The sequence below is a fragment of the Corticium candelabrum genome, chromosome 6 (assembly GCF_963422355.1).
Source record: "Corticium candelabrum chromosome 6, ooCorCand1.1, whole genome shotgun sequence".
NCBI classification, from domain to species: domain Eukaryota; kingdom Metazoa; phylum Porifera; class Homoscleromorpha; order Homosclerophorida; family Plakinidae; genus Corticium; species Corticium candelabrum.
In genome coordinates, this window is record NC_085090.1 from 6,095,553 (window position 1) to 6,116,624 (window position 21,072).

Below are 21,072 nucleotides of genomic sequence, written 5' to 3' on the forward strand. Positions count from 1 at the left end.
TTCTTCTCATCAATTGCAGTGTGAGCTTATTTAGTGGGTGAGTGCGGGTATACACACGAACCCAGACAAACTTCGTGCGCCTTGTATAACCGTTGCATCAATTCTAATTAACAAGAACACAATCAGACGGCAACGCTTAGTGAGCAAAGTAAGAATATCATGTCAGTCAGTTGTATTGTCATTCAGCCCTAGAATTTCTTGTTTGAGACACTCGGCTAGAAGTAAAATAGAAAGAAAGAGTGATTTGTTTACTATAGAATGAATGTATGACTTGTTTATCTCCTTTCCCTATTTTACTGTGGCCAACCGGAGAAATCATCTTTAGTATCTCAAGACGTTTCTCTACATGCAGACTGGCTTGGGACGCTTCTTCCATAACAAGAAACGACGTAGCAAGGTAAAAGTGACATGCACACATACAATCAGATTGACAGAGAAAACGAAAGATGATAAGAAAATAGAACGCACAATTTGCGGTGTGATGACTAGTGGGTAGTGTGTCTTGCAAAACTGATAAGGAAGATTGCAAATGGGTTTTAGACGCTGCAAGTCTTGCTGCCTTCATTTCATACAAACCTAAGTGCTTCATGTCTACACAAATTTACATTAAAACCAGTTGATGTGCATGACAAGGATTGATAATCAACTAACTTACCAATTGCGATATCAAGAGGATTTTGGAGAATGACTCTCTTGTTGCATTTCTATTGCCTCCAAACACAACTTTATAGCTTCTTCATAACATCCTTTCTCGTCATGGTCGAAAGCCAATAAATACAAATCTAATTGTTAATTAAATCGATTTGCAGCAATCCAACTTCACGTTGAAAGGAAAGTGTAAACTAACTTGTAACAATGCGTTTGTCTCGTTGAGGTGATTGATGTTGTTGTTGCAGCAATTGCCTAGCTTTCTCATGCCACGAGATGGCTTCATCGTAGTTCCCTCGTGATCGAAAACAATTTCCCAAATTGTTCATATCTGTAACATAGTAAGTTGCTAGCCGCTGCGATTAATAGAATTCTAACACAATGTATACAGTAGACTCTCGTTATATATCACAATGATTGTAAATAGATTTGTTAGAATTTATAATTAGTGAGCGATACAGTGTGTGCCTGAACATATAGTTTGTCAGTGGAATGTCTTTATCTCTTTATCTCTTAACGATATTTAAAGTAGGGACGACATACCAAGGGAGCTAAGTAACTCTCGACTTTGAGCACAAGCATAATTTTGTAAGCACAGCAGAGCCGTACATAGATACTCTGAAGCAGAAAATAGACTTGTAGTTACTATACTGGGATACCCTGCCAGACCCAACATGCGAGTCGCTCCGCCTACAGTCGGTCTACAGATCATTACGATAGAAATAACGTCTAGACTGCTGTACTCACACTCGACCAATTCAGAATGTGATGACGGTAATGATAGGCTTGCAATATCCAACGCTTCTCTTGCCGATTTCCAAGCTTCATCTCTTCTGTCAAGCAAAGAGTACGTATAGGAAAGGTGAGCTATAGCTAGGTGAACAGGATAATATTAATAAATATGTATTTATGTCTTTTATGACTCACAATTTCTTACCACGTGCCAAGGAGGGATGAGAAAATGAGTAGCATGATCGGCTGATTGTGACTGCTTCCTCCAGTAAACTCAAACCTTTCTCAAGTTTTCCGCTCGCTCTGTAGCAGCAACCAAGATTCATGAGAACTAAAATAAAAAACATTGAATTCCATCTGTCAAATATCGCAGCATGTACAATTAGGAAAGTAATAAGAGCCACAACTAGCCAGATACGTACTCGTAGACATTCCAACTAGATTTCCGTCATCGCATCGCCCTTCCAACTCGAGCGACTCTTCATATGTCTTTATCGCCTCGTCGTATTTTCCGTCTCTTTGGTATGCGCGAGCAAGGTCATTTAGTGCTATAAAAACAAGCATAACTTTAAATTTGTGTAAATTAATATAATCTAGATTATTTTATCTATTATCTCAACATTATCATTAAGCTTTACTTGAAGGTTTGCTACATTAGAAACATCATATAGCTCTTGATAGAATTATTACAACAGGGTCTGCTTTCCCTGCTTTCTTTTGCAAATCTATTTCCTCTTTCATAAATTTTTTCCAGTATTAACACCACATGTTAAATAGCAGCACTCATATCTACTAAAACTATACGGCTTCTCTAATTAGCTAACTACCGAGCAGTTGACCTACTGGTAACAGCAAGTCCGTTATCAGATGCATTTATTTACTACTAGATACATGGCCCGTCCTTGGTGCGTACAGAATACTGCATAGCGTTCTGAAGAAAGAGAAACAGTAAACACGTCACATGCAATCTTTATGCGAGGTCCCGAATATGATGACTGCATTCGAATCTTGCTCTTCGCGCTTGTTTCGATAGAAATAGACACACTCCACGTGTAGCGATTGCTGCAGAAAACGTGTAGGTTGGATTTGCAATCAAAATTTGGAGAGAAACAAAAGCGCTATAAGAGTAATGTTTCATCGGCAAGAAATATTTGATTGCTCAAAGCTTTGCGAAGGGCGAACACCCGTAAAGTCTACATACGAATGGTGCTGGCATGTGTTGCAATCAACTGGAATGTGTAGCGTTCGGGTCATTAAAAAAGTTTACGCGAGGGTCGACCCCTCGATTGGGGATAATGTTATTAATGTTTTATGCAAATCGTTTCCTCTGCGCGCCAAGTGAGCGTACTGATTTCGGTTACGAACGGACAAAAACCTGGCCGGGTATCGCGAAAATACACACACGCGAACACGCACGCACACACACACACACACACACACACACACACACACACACACTCACACGCGCACGCACAAACGCACAAACGAAAGCACGCATACGCACGCACGCACATGCACGTACACACACACGCAAACTCGCACGCGCAGCACACGTACGCTCACGCACGCAAACGCACGCACACACACAAACCCACACCTTGACACACACACACACACACACACACACACACACACACACACAACTTGACACACACACACACACACACACACACACACACACACACACACACACACACACACAAACGCACGCATGCAAACGCACACTCACACGCACACACACACATATTCACACAAGCACCGGCACAGGCACACGCACGCACATGCACGTACGCACGTACGCGTATGGGCACACACACAAATACACACACGCACGTGCACGCACGCACACGCCCAAGCACACACACGCACAAGCACGCACACACGCACGTACGCACGCACGCAGACACTCACACACGCACGCGCACGAGCACGCGCGCAAGCACGCACACACATACACGCACACGCACAAGCGCACACCCACGCGCGCGCGCACGTACGCACGCGCCCGTACGCAGAAACGCACGCACACACATACACACACACGCGCACGCGCACGCGGACGCACGCACGTACACGCATGCATGCACGCACAAGCACACACTAACACACGCACTCACACACACCCCAAACCCACCCACCAAGCACACACCCCCAAATCCACCACACACACACACACACACACACACACACACACACACACACACACACACACATACTCACACGCACGAGCACGCACGCACGCACATACGCACAGACGCTCGCACGCACGCACATACAAACACACAAACACACACATGCACGAAAACACACACACACACACACACACACACACACACACACACACACACACACACACACACACACACACACACACACACACACACACACATACTCACACAAGCACGGGCACGCGCACACGCACACGCACGTGCGCACGCACGCACATCGGCACACACACAAACACACACACGCACGCACGCGCACGCACAAGCGCGCACGCACACACATACACGCACGCGCACACACAATTGCATACGCACACGCACAAGCGCACACCCACACACGCGCGCTCACGCACGCACACACACATACGCAGAAACGCACACACACACACACACACACGCACACACACACACACACACACACACACACACACACACACATACACACAGACAAACACGCACGCACATGCACGCATGCACGCACAAGCACACACTAACACACACACATTCACACGCACGCGCACGCACAGACGCTCGCACGCACGCACACACAAACACACAAACACACACGCACGAAAACACACACACACACACACACACACACACACACACACACACACACACACACACACACACACACACATACTCGCACGCGCAGCACACGCACACGCACGCAAACGCACACACACCCACACACACACACCTTGACACACACACACACACACACACACACACACACACACACACACACACACACACACACACACACACACACACACACACTCACACAAGCACCGGCACGCGCATACTCACGCACACGCACGCACGCACGTACTCACTCACCCCGCGCTTACGCACATGCACGTACGCACGCACGCGCATTGTCACACACACATATACACACACGCACGCGCAAGCACGCACACGCACAAGCGCACGCACACGCACAAGCGCACGCACACGCACGTACGCACGCACGCAGACACTCACACACGCACGCGCACGGACACGCACGCACGCACACACATACACACACCCACGCCCACACACACACACACACAGACACTCACACGCACGCACACGCACGCACGCACGTACACACACGCGCGCGCGCGCATAGACGCTCGCACGCACGTACGCACACACAAACACACACACGCACGAAAACACACACGCGCGCGCGCACACGCACAGACACACACACACACTCACACACACACACACACACACACACACACACGCACTCACGCACACACACACGCGCGCGCGCGCGCGCACCCGCACCCGCACCCGCATCCGCACCCGCACCCATGCACAGAGAATTATCTTTAATATCGTCCGACGCAACTGTTTGTCACTTCGTTGTCTTCTTTTTATATTTGGCTCTTCTTGTTCATTTTATACTTATTGTTGTATTGGCGTTTGCAGGCGATTAATCCATATTATTGTCCTTGCTGACAATCTATTGATGGATTTTCTAAAAATGATTTAGATATCGAAATTTGGAGTGAAAGATAACTTATTTTGCAAGCAACAAATTACGAGATAGAATATAATTGGCTTACTAAAGTTGCAAACCAATTGTAACTAGTAAAGGCTAGGTTAGCATTGTCTTTGGCGAGCGATGGTGTTCTGTCTTTACCTATTCGCGTAATAATGGTTGGGTTACGTAGCAATAGTTTCTGTCAAACAAACGCGGGAACTCAAAAAACAGACTTTAAGTTGCTCTTCTTCTCGTTGTCTTCAATTCTTCCTTTACGCTTCAACCGTTTCACTCGCTTACTTAGCTAGTAGCACAAAACAATGGTCGCGTAGTTGCGTAACAATGGTTACGTCGCAACATTGTCTGTCAAACTAACGCGTGGAAACTCAGAAAACAGACTTTTCTCTTCTTCTAGCTTTCCATTGTCATTCCTTTTGTCACGTGTCAGTCTTATCTCCTTTTTAGTCGCGTACGGGAGCGAAATCGAGAGTCATTTCACTCTTCTCGCCAAGGAATTCTAATTGAGTCGACCACTGGAAAGGGACCCTTGATTCAATTTTTGGCGCATATGTTGCGGAGTCAAAATTACATCCATATGGCATCGTCCTTTTGTCGATCCGTCTTTGCGTTTTGCCATAAATCCATATGACAAGTGCTAACGTACGCATATAAATATATAAATATATAAATATTGCCAAACACAATGCTAACCGAGCATTTACTAGTATATCTCGAGCTTAATTGACATGACAAGAGAGAGGCTCGCTTCGCACTCCAAATATATAAATATACTAGTAAATTCTCGGCTAGCAGTGTGTTTGGCGAGCGATGGTGTTCTGTCTTTACCTATTCACGTAACAATGGTTGCGTTACGTAGCAATAGTTTCTGTCAAACTAACGTGGGAACTCAAGAAACCGACTTTCAGTTGCTCTTCTCTAGTATTTTGCGTTCAATTATCCGAATCCGGTGTTCAATTATCTGAACTCGGCGCTCAATTATCCGATTTAGGCAATTATTACCCGAATTATCTGGTTCAAGAGTTCAATTATCCGTTGCATACGGCTGTTGTGCAATATCATGGAAAACTGAATAACTTACATAGTCTGCGGTTGGGCAGCTGCTCAAATATCATCATTCATCAGCTGTCTAGTCTAGCTGTCTTCAATTCTTCGTTCACGCTTCAATCGTCTCACTCGTTTATTAGCTACGATAGTCGCGTAACAATGGTCGCGTAGTCACGTGATAATGGCTGCGTAGCAATAATTTCTGTCAAAGTAACGCGCGAAAACTCTAAAACAGACTTTTCTCTTCTTTTAGCTTTTTCTTTCCATTCCGTTTGTTACCCATCAGTCTCCTTTGTTCTTTAGCCGCGTAAGGGAGCAAAATCGAGAGTCGTTTGACTCTTCTCGCCAACAAATTACAATTGAGTCGACCCTTCGAAAAGTGTCCTTTGCTTCAATATTTTGTGAATATGTTACGGAGTCAAAATTGCATTCATCTGGCATCGTCGTTATGTCGATCCATCTTTCCGTTTTGCCCTAAATCCATATGACAAGTGCTGACGTGCGCATATAAATATATAAATATATAAATATATAAATATATAAATATATAAATATATAAATATATAAATATATAAATATATAAATATATAAATATATAATATATAAATATATAAATATATATATATATATATATATAATATATAAATATGTAAATATAATTGGCGAGCGAAGCGAGCCTCTCTCTTGTCATGTCAATTGAGCTCGAGATATACTAGTAAATGCTCGGTTAGCATTGTGTTTGGCGAGCAATGGTGTTGCGTCTTTGCCTATTCGTGTAACAATGGTTGCGTTACGTAGCAATAGTTTCTGTCAAACAACCGCGGGAACTCAGGAAACAGAATATTGGTTGCTCTTCTGTTGTATTTTGCTTTCAATTATCCGAATCCTATGTTCAATTATCTGAACTCGGCGTTCAATTATCCAATTCAGGAGTTCAATTATCCGTTACTTAATTACGGCTGTTGTGCAATATCATGGAAAAGTAAATAACTTACATAGTCTACGGTTGGGCAGCTGCCCAAATATCATCATTCCTCAGCTGCCTAGACGCAATAATTTGCAATTAATTACGTCTTTTGCGTGAATTTTTAGCGTGTGTTATACGATAATTGCCTTTGCATAATCTTGGTGTCCCACTTTTCCGTGGATGTCTAACTAACTCGTTGTGAGCGAACTATTCTTTCATATCTAGGAAGCCTACAACAACGCCTTGATCCGTCAATCGTGGTGTAATCTCTATACTTTGTAATCCGCGCGTCCTGCATGATTCCATCCAACAGTCCATCCTGCGTCTTAGCAGGATTTTAGCTATATATCAAGAGCTCGAATTTCAGTTCTTCGACTTCCCAACTTTCTTGAATCAATTATTTATTGTTCAGCTGAAACGTGACTGAGCATCATAGAAAGACGTCATGAAAGAAATGTGCGCGGTTTTGACTTTACGTATCAGACTGAAACAATTATTTCTATAAATTTGGTACTTCTATGACAAAACATCAGATAATTGAATGCCTTAGTCGGATAATTGAATGCCCGAATCGGATAACTGAACGCCTAATTCGGATAATTGATTGCCTGAATCGGATAATTGAACGCAAAATACTATAGTTGTCTTTAATTCTTCGTTCACGCTTCAATCGCCTCACTCGCTTACTAAGATAGTCGCGTAACAATGGTCGCGTAGTCACGTGACAATGGTTGCGTAGCAATAATTTCTGTCAAAGTAACGAGCGGAAACTCAAAAACAAACTTTTCTCTTCTTTTAGCTTTTTCTTTCCTTTCCGTTTGTCATGTGTCAGTCTCCTTTGCTCTTTAGTCGCGCAAGGGAGCAAAATCGAGAGTCGTTTCACTCTTGTCGCCAAGGATTTACAATTGAGTCGACCCATCGAAGTGAGTCCCTTGCTTCAAATTTTTTGCGCATATGTTACGGAGTCAAAATTGCATTCATCCGGCATCGTCGTTTTGTCGATCCGTCTTTCCGTTTTGCCGTAAATCCATATGACAAGTGCTGACGTACGCATATAAATATATAAATATATAAATATATAAATGTATAAATATATAAATATATAAATGTATAAATATACTAGTAAATGCTCGGTTAGCATTGTGTTTGGCGAGCGATGGTGTTTTGTCTTTACCTATTCGCGTAACAATGGTTGCGTTACGTAGCAATAGTTTCTGTCAAACAAACTCGGGAACTCAGGAAATAGACTTTCAGTTGCTCTTCTATAGTATTTTGCGTTCCATTATCTGATTCAGGCGTTCAATTATTCGTTGCTTACGGCTGTTGTGCCACTAAATAACTTACATAGTCTGCGGTTGGGCAGCTGCTCAAATATCATCATTCATCAGCTGTCTAGACGCAGTAATTTGTAATTAATCTTGACTTTAGCGTGAATTTTTAGCGTGTGTTGTACGATAATTTCTTTTGCACTAATCTTGGTGTCCCACGTTTCCACGGAGGTCTAGCTAAGCTGTTGTGAGCGAACTAAATCTACATATCTAGGAAGCCTACAGAACATCGCCTTGATCCGTCAATCGTGATGTAATCCGCATACTTTGTAAATCGTGCCTCTTGCGTGATACCATGCAACAGTCCATCATGCGCCGTAGCGGGTTTTTGGCTAATCAAGAGCTCGAATTTCACTACTTCGCCTTCCCACCTTCTTGAATCAATCTTTTATTATTCAGCTGAAACGTGAGTGAGCATCAAAGAAAGACGTCATGAAAGAAATGTGCGACTAAAATAATTATTTCTATATTTGGTACTTCTAATTAGGACAGAACATCGGATAACTGAACGCCCAATTCGAATAATTGCTAGCCTGAATCGAGTAACTGAACGCCGAGTTCGGATAATTGAACGCAAAATACTATAGTTGTCTTCAATTCTTCGTTCACGCTTCAATCGTCTCACTCGTTTACTGAGATAGTCGCGTAACAATGATCGCATAGTCACGTGACAATGGTTGCGTAGCAATAATTTCTATCAAAGTAACGCGCGGAAACTCAAAAAACAGACTTTTCTCTTCTTTTAGCTTTTCCTTTTTATTCCGTTTGTCACGAATCAGTCTCCTTTGCTCTTTAGTCGCGTAAGTGAGCAAAATCGAGAGTCGTTTGACTCTTCTCGCCAACAAATTACAATTGAGTCGACCCCTTGAAAGGGGTCTCTTGCTTCAATTTTTAGCGCATATGTTACGGAGTAAAAGTTGCATTCATCTGGCATTGTCGTTTTATCGATTTGTCTTTCTGTTTTGCCGTAAATCCATATGACAAGTGCTGACGTACGCATATATATAAATATAATATATCTCGAGCTCAATTGACATGACAAGAGAGAGGCTCGCTTCGCTCGCCAATTATTTTAGTCGCACATTTCTTTCATGACGTCTTTCAACTATCCTCACTCACGTTTCAGCTGAATAATAAATGATTGATTCAAGAAAGGTGGGAAGGCGAAGTAGTGAAATTCGAGCTCTTGATTAGCTAAAAACCCGCAACGACGCATGACGGGGACTGTTGCATGGTATCACGCAGGACGCGCGGTTTACAAAGTATGCGGACTACACCACGATTTACGGAGCAAGGCGTTGTTGTAGGCTTCCTAGATATGTAGATTTAGTTTGCTCACAACGGCTTATAGTTAGAACTTCGCAGAAACGTGGGACACCAAGATTAGTGCAAAGGAAATTATCGTACAACACACGCTACAATTCACGCTAGAGTCAAGATCAATTACAAATTATTACGTCTAGACAGCTGATGAATGATGATATTTGAGCAACTGCCCGACCGCAGACTATATAAGTTATTCAGTTTTCCATGATATTGCACAACAGCCGTCAGCAACAGATAATTGAACGCATGAATCGGATAATTGAACGCCGAGTTCAGATAATTGAACGCAAAATACTATAGAAGAGCAACTGAAAGTCTGATTCCTGAGTTTCCAGGTTTGTTTGACAGAAAATATTGCTATACGTAACGCAATCATCTACGCAAATAGGTAAAGACAGAAAACCATCGCTCGCCAAACACAATGCTAACCGAGCATTTACTAGTGTATATATATATATATATATATATATATATATATATATATATATATATATATATATATATATTTATTGGCGATCGAAGCGAGCCTCTCTCTTGTCATGTCAATTGAACTCGAGATATATTATATTTATATATTTATATATTTATATATATATATATATATATATATATATATATATATATATATATATATATATATATATATATATATATATATATATATATATATACGTGCGTCATCACTTGTCATATAGATTTACGGCAAAGCGGAAAGACGTATCGACAAAACGGCGATGTCAGATGAATGCAATTTGGACTCCGTAACATAGGCGCTAAAAACTGAAGCAAGAAGCCCCTTGCGAGAAGTCGAGCCAATTGTAATTTGTTGGCGAGATGAGTGAAATAACTCTAGCTTTTTGCTGCCTTACGCGACTAATATGGAATTAAGGCTGACGTGTGACAAACGGAATAAAGAGGAAATATGAAGAAAGAGAAAAGTCTGTTTTTTGAGTTGCCGCGCGTTAATTTGTCAGAAATTATTGCTACGCAACCATTATCACGTAATTACGCGACCATTGTTACGCGACTATCTCAGTAATCAAGTGAGACGATTGAAGCGTAAACGAAGAATTGAAGACAACTATAGTACTTTGCGTTCAATTTTATTCGAACTCGGCGTTCTATAATCCGATTCAAGCAATCAATTATCCGAATTGGGCGTTCAGTTATTCCATTCGGGCATTCAATTATCCGATGTTCTGTCCTATTTAGAAGTACCAAATATAAAAATAATTATTTTAGTCGCACATTTCTTTCATGGCGTCTTTCTATGATGCTCACTCACGCTTCAGCTGAACAATAAATAATTTATTCAAGAAAGGTGGGAAAGCGAAGTAGTGAAATTCGAGCTCTTGATTAGCTAAAAACCCGCTATAACGAACTGTTGCATGGTATCACGCAAGACGCGCGGTTTACAAAGTATGCGGATTACACCACGATTGACGGAGCAAGGCTTTGTTGTAGGCTTCCTAGATATGTAGATTTTGTTCACTCACAACAGCTTAGTTAGACCTCCATAGGAACGTGGAACACCAAGACTAGTGCAAAGGGAATTATCGTACAACACACGCAAAAATTCACGCAAAATTCAAGATTAATTACAAATCATTGCGTCTAGACAGCTGATGAATGATGAAATTTGAGCAGTTGCCCAACCACAGACTATATAAGTTATTCAGTTTTCCATGATATTGCACAACAGCCGTAAGCAATGGATAATTGAACGCATGAATCGGATAATTGAACGCAAAATGCTAGACAAAAGAAACTGAAAGTCTGTTTCCTGAGTCCCCGCGGTTGTTTGACAAAACCTATTGCTACGTAACGCAACCATTGTTACGCGAATAGGTAAAGACAGAACACCATCGCTCGCCAAACACAATGCTAACCGAGCATTTACTAGTATATCTCGAGCTTAATTTAATTGAGAAGAAAGAGGTTCGCTTCGCTCGCCAATTACTACCGACCATCTGATGTACTTATCCGGTCGATGCATTTAGGATGTTGAAAAGCAAGTGGCATGCACTGTGGATATAACATGAAACGATATGCAATACCAACTTGTTGCAAAGAGATCGTCTCCTTTAGATGAAGAAGGTAGTTGTTGCAGCAATTGGTGAGATTTCTTATGCCACACTATGGCTTCGTTGGAGTCTCCTCGCGATAAACAACAACGACCGACTTGATTCATATCTGTAAGACATCACGATGCAATAAGCTGATATTGATAAGATTTCTAACAAAATACGAGAAACTCTCATTATTTCACAGTGATTGTAAGTAATTAGTAAATTTGTTTGTTTCAAGCTTTCTGCATGTCTCTCTAAAACTCAATTGTATGCAATAGAATACTGTAACGGTTATTCATTTTGTCGCAATGTTTCAGTAAAATTGTAATCGTCAGTTGGTTAGACAGACACATTCTACCAAGTTGGAAACATCACGAGACAGCTGCACGTTAAACCAATAGATTTAGCTTCCTAAATGATCACACGATGTTGGGTGAGTGAACGCGGTCTACAAATCATTACGATAGAAATTAATTCTAGACTACTGTACTCACACTTTGCTAATTGAGGATGTGATGACGGTAATGATACGTTTGCAATATCTAACGCTTCTCTTGCCAATTTCCAAGCTTCATCTTTTCTGTCAAGTAACTCGTACGTAAAGGAAAGGTGATATATAGCTAGTTAAACATGATAATATTAATAAATATGTATTTATATCTTTTATGACTCACGATTTCTTACCAAGTGCCAAGGAGGGATGAGAAGATGAGTAGCATGATCGGCTGATTGCGACTCCTTCTTCCATGAAACTCAAACTTTTCTCAAGTTTCCCGCTGTCTCTGTAGCAGTAACCAAGATTGATGAGAGCTAAAATAGAAAAAAATAGCTTATAATTCAATCTTTCAAATATCCCAACATGTACAATTAGGAAAGCGAAAATTGCTGCATCTTTCCATGTACGTACTTATAGACATTTTCACTAGATTCCCGTCATCGCATCGCCTCTTCAACTCGAGCGACTCTTCGTATGCCTTTATCGCCTCGTCGTACCTCCTCACTTCTTGATATATTAAAGCGAGGTTATGTAGATCTAAAGACACAATTATAGCATTTAATTCTGTATAAATCTAGATTTTTTCATTATAACCCGGACTATTGAATGATTATCGTGTTTGTCTTCTTTTTACCGCTTGTTGTTGTCATCATGTCTAATATTTTAATTTCCAACATCTCATGTTTTGTGATATAATTTTGTCAGCAAACTTTACTCTTAACTAATTATTGCTTGGTAGATTACAGATAAATAAATATCAATATATTCCTTCTATTCATGTCCTCAATTAGATATTTCGAACACTACACAACGTAAGTTATTAACTACGTTCTCAGTTGCTCGAGTAAAGCCTGGTTCAAAATACACCTAGTGTCGCGTCGACGCGACGTAAAGTGTATTGTGAACTAGGCCTAAGTGAGGGAAGTCCATATTGTACGTACAGAAATCTATATATGTTTTCTGTCGCATGACCAGTTACACTATTGTTTTCATCTGCCCTAAATGATGCATCATTATTGAATTGCATTATTTCAAGTGCGTCATTTAGTAATGATTGAAGTCTTAAAGTACATTTACTGATGTAATAAATGTTTGTCAATTTCTTACATTTCACTGTTTTGGTAAAAATTTGTAAAAAACTATAGTCCACGCTTTTTCTACCTACCGTTACGCCCATTTTAATGTTTGTGTAAACAGCCAATTCTATTCTCAGCCATAAATATTACAAAATATTTTGTAACAGGGCTCGCTGTCGCACAGAGCGCGTATATTCTACTGTATAAAGCATTAAGACTGTAGACGGATATTATAATTAGGTTGGGTATAGCACTTTGAGTCAGTCCATGTATTTCTACCTTTGCCAACCTACAGCAATTCCGTTTCTATCCGGTAGCTGTTCAAGCTTAGGGTGCTGCAGGTGTTCCTCCAATTTTATTGGTATTTTGTCAAGTATCGATTACATATGCGAGAAACAGTCAAATTTGTCAGTGTGATCTTTGGCTTTCAATATTAGACGATAATAAACTGTAGGCAAACTTTCTTGCTACTCTGCTCAATTCGACTCTTCTGGAGCCTGTCCTACTGATTCCTAGAAAGCAAGAGAGACACCTTGTCAATTTAGGCGTGGCAACCCAAAGAGTCAAAACCAGACGTTACTCGTTTAATTAACAAGCAAAATACAGATCCGCCACAAACATTTATCTTGTTTTTACAATCATTATCGTTGGTCAGTCGATTCTTTCCTATTTTATATATATATATATATATTTATATTTATATATTTAGAAAGGTATGTTTCTTGCAACGAAGATGCATGTGTAGTGATGGTAGCCTGTTATACTGTTTTTTCATGTTGATATCAACATTTTATCAGATTTTTTATTATTTAATATTCTGGTATTCTGGACGGAAAATAGTTTAATTTATAGACAAAGCCTAAGAAACAGCCAAGATTGCTTTACTAAGACACACGCAAACAGAGAGCAAGATATCGTCTCACAAACTCACTACACACTAAAATTTCGTCTGCGTGCTACCGCGCGCCGGAATGCGACACAACCCACTCTACTTTCTGATGCTGCTCTACATCTTCGCCGTCAACAAGCTGCCCTAAAACGTCCTTTCTCTGAAACCTTATGTCTAGTTTGAATAAGTTGAATTACATGAAAAACTTGCGGATGGATTCACATCGAAAATAGATACTCAAAGAAATCCGTCAAAAGACTTACGATAAAATAAAGTTTGCTAAAGAATGACACAAGATTTATGAATTACGACTGTAAGAACCGCTGGATGCCGGCGAAAACATTCATGCTATAGATGAGCAACTAAAATTTTTGATGCTCGAATATTTAGACATGAAAACTGGAACAACTGAGCGAAATAGAATTTAAAAAGGAATTTAATTTTTTGTGTAGTTCTCATTACAATACCTACAGATGTCAAGTAGAGAATGGACAAGAAAAAACATTATGAAGAGGTCAAGCGGAAGTGGAAATATTCGATGTACCACATGTACTGTTAACATGAATTTATGGAGTCATCAACAAGTACTCATTGTATGTCTGTAAAGTCTCATTTGGCAAATATTACAGCGCGTGCACAATTCAGATATTATTTTGTCAACTAAGGTGAAGACGGATTGGTAGAATACGAGTATCAAAAAATAATTAGTCTGGCCTTAATGTAAATAACATTTTGTAGAGGAGAGTATACTATATACATTTGATGAAGAAAGCATATTCGTTTATGAAAGTTATCATAACGATGTAACATTAAAATATTTAAGTTGCCGCTGTTTATCTGACAAACAAAATTTTACTCTATTAATTAATTAATCGTGCAGATAATTGTTATGTGTTACGTTAAATTAGTAAGAAATCGAAATAGAACAGACGAGACAAGTGCATACAAACTGATAAGCTCGCATTGTCTTCTCCCCATTCTCTTTGCCAGTCAATCACTTTTCTCATCAACCGCTCTGCATCTTCAAGGTTTTTCATTTCCCTGTAGCAAGTTGCTAACCTGTCTAGAGCTGTAACAAGAATGTGCCGACATTACATACAAATACAAAAGTATCGCAACAATAATTTAAATAACGCAAATAAATTATACAACTTGGAGACGAGCAGTCGACTTTGCTTGCAAACGTTTTCTGCAAATTAATATCTATTTTATGTATATAGGAAATTGTAGTGTGATCTACTTCTTGTCACTTACAGAAATACAACTATCCTTACTATAACTTGTAACATCGGCACCTTCCTAACTGCGTCGTTTCTAACGTTAATCGTGCAATGATTATGTTTACTGCAGTTGGAAATGGTAAACAATATAAACTTTACATCTATGAGTACAAAACAAAAATTAATTTTATTTATTTGTATTCTAACTACCTGGTATAATGTGACTGTTACTGACATCGAAAAAGTAACTGCAGATTGTAAACAATTTTTTACTTTAATCGTGGTCGTGATCTAGAGTTAGTCCCAAGGCACAATCACCAATCGTTTGACGCGGAGGAAATCAAACGTTTCGTCACTATTACCGATCAAAAATATAATTTACAATGTGGAAAGACACGTGCTGGCTACGAAAGCTCCACGATTCGGGATCGAGCAAAGCTGCCGTTTAATACAAAAATGATAGTGACCTTACTCTGATTCAAGCAAGTCTGGAATGCATCGTTGATAGCAAATAAACCCAGGACAAAAACAAGCGATTCTTTGTTTTACAGTCTGATAACTCAAGATCACTTTTAAATTTATTATTCTCATAGACTTTCTGCACGCTGATTAGAGCGCCAACATTCTCCCGTCGCTTACTAAATCCTAGCATATATAGTGACTAGACGTTTCCTTTCCTCCGTACGAAACATCTGACCTCGCGATACTATCATATAATTACGTTAGACAAACTTTCTAACTCAATATTTTAATTTTGTCTTACCAATAGCATATGTCGTAGGAAGAGAACTGTCATCGCCAAATGCTTGCAACACTTGTACAGCTTCTTCAAAGTATGGCTTTCCCATGTCAGGTCTACTCATTAGATCGTACGCATCACCAACAGAAATCAGACCTGAAATATCAAATTGCTAAAGGTAAATTGTAATTATATTTTAAATTATACTCACTGTCGCTCATTTCAATTGCATCGTCAATATTGCGAGTGCCGAGTCGACGACGAATTTTCAATATCTCTTCTGCTAAGTGCTTGACTGTTGGAATGTCGTGCAAATAATTTGCCAAATTACAAGAAAACTTCAAGAAATTTAGACATTCTTGCTGTATACATTTCAATTTTAAAATGTGATCACAGACGCTGTAAACGTGTGGAGTTAATGCAATCAACTTGCTGTTGTTGAGGTTGCGTTGTATTTCGTCAGAATTTGGTAACATGTCTTGCATACACTTTGTCAAACAAATGAGAAAAGGTAGCAATTTGTCTCTACTCTTCATGTGGCTTACAACAGACTGCTGAACGAGCGCATGAATGTCACACGTGCGTTCCTCGTCATTCAACGTCAGCAGAGAAAAGTCGTTGGACAGCAAATGTAGAGAGACTTCAAACTCATTTCCTCCGATCCTCGACTCTCCGCCATGCATCATACCTGCACGAATAACATCAATAGGAATGGCGCTCGTGTCCATCAGAGAAGTAAAACTGAGAATTTTCTCTGCATCTTTGGACCTTCTTGCCACTTCCTCTAGATCGAGATCCCATTGCATCGGTGCTTCCCTGTCGACTGTTAGTCTTTCCTTCATAGTTTTCAGCTTCTCTTCATCACTCGTACAAATGTCGCACGATTTGGCCAGTGAGGCGACGTCGGCAGCTATAATTTGGTCGATCCGTGCAATCCCCGAACTCGTTAGCTTGTGCTGTAAATGCTGCAATCCCCAACCATGTAATTTGTCATTTAAATCATCGACTGGATATCGCACGGTCTTCAATGACAGTTTTTCTCTCATCTCCTTGTAAGTAACCCCTGTTTTCTTTGTCAATGTTGCCACACGTCGAATGGCCAGTGGCAATAGCTTCACTTTTCCATCGGTCACTATGCCTTTGAGCTCGTTGTATTCTTTTTCTGACATCTTTTCGTCATCATTGCATTTTCCAGCCCAAAGGCAGAAACAGTCGACGGCTGCGTCTTCATCCAACTCTGGCAGTTGAATCACATTACCTTCTCGCATCAGCTCGTGATCTCTGCATCTCGTCGTAATGATAACGTGAACTTTCATGTTGCAAGGAGGAACAAATTGTTGGATAACGTTTAAATCATCACTGCTGTCGTAGATCAACAAAGCATTGCCTCCGCCTTGACCGACAAGATCAAAAAAGCGCGCATTCATTTCTTCCAATGATTGACTTGCAACGTCATCTTTCTCACAACTCAGGAGAACCATCTATTACAAATACAATTTTAATAACAAATTTTTAAACCATTATTTGTTCGTTGTTTTACATATTTGTAAAGAGAATATCGTATGGATGCGCTTGTTCTTGAGCTGATAAAGAAAACTCCTCCCTCATACGAGTTTCTGTAAATCCTTGAATAATTGGCTGTTACACATGACTTTCCCGCTCCCCCTTGAGCACAAATGCACTAAAGCAAGTAGAACAATAGTCAAGCACATGCATGAAGTTGTTATTATAAACATTGATCATTTGTTACCATTAGACGAAAATCACTAATGTCGAAGTTCCCTTCCTTTCCATGATCTCCTTCCCAGAAATAATGCGATAACTCGGTGATAATTGCGTCTCGACCACAAATATGAGGAAAATTTCTTTTTTCCAGTTCAATAGGAAAATGTGCTATAAAAGACAACGTATTATAGTCATGGGCGTATACGGATCCAATAAAATTGTCGAACCTGTCCGCTGTCGCCGTGCTTTGTGTTGTGGAGATTCTCGTAATGCAAAATCCCAACTAGACGTTGCCTCATTTCCTAGTTGTGCAATTCCATTTAATTAAACATTTATTTAGACAATTGTAAAATTATAGTTTTTAATTATAATATTATTAAAGGTCAAAACATCTAACAATGCAAGTACTCAGTAGTACTCGTCACTTATTTATTGAAATAGTAACAAAATGTTTTGTATTCATTGATGATATACTTACAAGTCCAATAACGCCTCTTGTGTTAACGCTACAGAATCTCTAAGTTCATTCTATATAAATAACTGCATGGTAGAAAATTGCAGCAGACGACAGAGAGGCGGAGTGTGGCATGGGATAGACCGGGCTATAGCCTTCCATCATTTGTAGGTGTGGTTCTAAAATTTGCAGACTGTAAATACGTGTGAAAACAGAGCTGTATGTAGTATATACACGACGCTTTTTTAGTCTGGATCTGCCAATGACTCTACCGTATCACTCAATCAGAAGCCAATAAAGTAGGCTTGTCCATAAAAGTTGGCGTGCCCCGTAGAATCGTGAAGCCAATTTTCAAAGTCACGCTACGTCCCTGTTCGACTCAAGACATATGAATACCACTATTTGTCAACAAGTATACATGCTACGTACAATCCACACACTTTAGTATTGACTAATTAAGTTAAATATTTTTACACCAATAGGAAACTCTACAGAAAGTGTCACAAGGTTGTTATCGACAGTTTGACACTACACTTACATTATTTACAATAGCGTTCACTGACCTTGTTGAGATTGTCCAAATTGAATTTTTGTCGTTTGAGATTCCTCATCAACTAATAACAGTTAACATTAAATGGTGTGATAATCAATCAGAACATTAAAATAAATTATTTACCAAAAAGATGTTGTTTAACTGTCATCAAGTGCCTTAGAAAGGCAGCAGACGTGCTAGCAGCATACACATGAAAATAGTCTTCTTTGCTTGCACTAGAGCCATAGTCAGAGATGCCTTTCATGACAACTGCTTTGCCTGGTACCCCCTTTCGCCTGAAACTCTCACTGGCTTGTTTCATAAACGAGTAAGCTTCCATGTCTACTGCCTTCACCTTTCTGTCGGCCACGCGTATTTTGTAAGCACTCAACTCTGCCTTCAGGTTCATATGCTCGTGTGGCAACGAGAGCATGGAATCGACAATGCCTATGATCTCATCTTCACGCGGAAAACTAGCTTCATTGGATGCATAAGCATTTCCTACTTCAGTAGCAATGTACCTATATTTTGCTGTTGGAGATGCACTAACCCAAGCAGATGACGATTTCATCATTGTGTCCAGAATTTCATCATAAGTGACACGAATCTTAGCATCACTCATCGTAATCATTCCAGGTAATTTCTTGTCTACAATCTTGTTAAGTAGTTCTCTCTTGCTAATACCGTCCTGCCCACTCTTGATCGCAAAGTCTAGGATAAGTTGTTGAAGATAACGAGGGCTCGGACGAACGGCATTCTCTGGAATGTACTTCAACCAGACTTCAGAATCTGCGTGAACCAATTCATTGACTGACGCAAGGATACCTTTGTCGAGCTCACAGTATTGTGCTCTAGCCTGGAAATCTCCGCCTTCTTCCACCTTTCCTCCCATCTCTGCTGTCGTTCGTTTGGCGATAAACACACAACCGTGCTCCACGTGACCATGTCTGTTCTCCTCTCCAGCGCAGATCCCCGTCATCACCACGACGGTAGCCGTGAAGTACTTGGCGAGATTGGAAAGCAACACTTGACTCTCGGTCCCTCCCGTTTCGGTTTGTGCCACCACGCCCATCTTCGTTTCTCTAGAATTCCATCCTTCACACACTCTGACGTTGAGCCTGCTGAGATCGGTGAGATGTGTGTATTTGTTTTCAAACTTGCCGTCCGTTCCGTTCTCTAGAACTGCTATGGCAGCCTGCAGCTCCGACTCCGAAGCGCAAACGAGGAGAACGTTCAAATGATCTTGAATATCCGACATGACCGAAGATCGTTGCAACCGTACACTAGTTTAGTGCTTGAGTCGAGTTACAATTTGCATACAAATCTAGCAAAGGTCGTCGAAACTCACGAGACTCATTCACTCCTACACTATCTAATTAGCTAAAGCCCAATCCTGTTGAGGTTGTGTACCTCTATACCAGGTGCATTTCTTTACATCTTCAACCAGAATCGCTGCAGCTCAGCCATCTAAAGGCTGCATTCTTGGATTATCTTGTTGAGCTGCACCGAATCTGTTTGAAGACCTAGCTAGATTAATGCTCTAGATAGACCTCATACGGTAGAGGTCCACAACCTCAACCGGACTAGCTGGTGGAGAATAGGAAATGCGTTCTATAGAGTCGAGTCCATGATTCCATTATTCTCTTCTACCGAGCTCCGTATTGCCGTCGGGCTCACATAAAATTAAGTTAATTAATTAGCTAACTGGGTCTAAAAATTCTAAAATGTATACGTCGCTTTGCGGAGAAAAATTTCAAGAAATCAGCAGCAAAAGTTTCAATGTGTGTATGATTGGGGAATAGTAGAGACTAATTAGATAACTTTTGATGTTGACTTGTAATTGAGCATGGATTGTGTACCAAAACGTCATCGTTTGCATGGATGGCGCAGAGAAGAAACTGCTAGAAAGTGGTAGTTGTACTGACCCAAACAACTGTACATGTTAAGATACTAATTAACAACGTATCATCTCGGTACTGTTAATTATGTACATATATATCACTTTATTAGAATAAACAAAAATAGATTAGCGACCACGTCCATAAATTTGGGAGACTGAACTTCAGTGAACTCCTAAGAGCACCATTGCTACGCCACTGGG

The 21,072-nt window shown here is 40.3% G+C and overlaps 1 protein-coding gene across 1 annotated transcript; it reads right to left on the reverse strand.

Annotated features, from left to right (window-relative positions):
• Positions 1 to 485: 485 nt before the first annotated feature.
• Positions 486 to 12,986, reverse strand: LOC134180861 (nephrocystin-3-like). Its single transcript, XM_062648046.1, has 11 exons — positions 12,971 to 12,986; positions 12,748 to 12,873; positions 12,525 to 12,650; positions 12,335 to 12,460; positions 11,833 to 11,964; positions 1,803 to 1,928; positions 1,586 to 1,711; positions 1,396 to 1,521; positions 848 to 979; positions 656 to 782; positions 486 to 591 (listed from the first exon to the last, which is right to left on the reverse strand). The coding sequence occupies exons 1-10, from the start codon at positions 12,984 to 12,986 to the stop codon at positions 667 to 669; spliced, it is 1,152 nt and encodes a 383-aa protein (XP_062504030.1). The 3' UTR covers positions 486 to 591; positions 656 to 666.
• Between the last annotated feature and the right edge of the window lie 8,086 nt (positions 12,987 to 21,072).

Excerpts from the sequence above, each read along its gene's own strand:
- LOC134180861 (XM_062648046.1), bottom strand. Across the intron at positions 1,522-1,585 it reads TCATCCCTCCTTGGCACGTG|CTATAGCTCACCTTTCCTAT; the intron begins GTAAGAAATTGT and ends CTGTTCACCTAG. Across the intron at positions 980-1,395 it reads ACATTCTGAATTGGTCGAGT|ATATGAACAATTTGGGAAAT; the intron begins GTGAGTACAGCA and ends ACTATGTTACAG.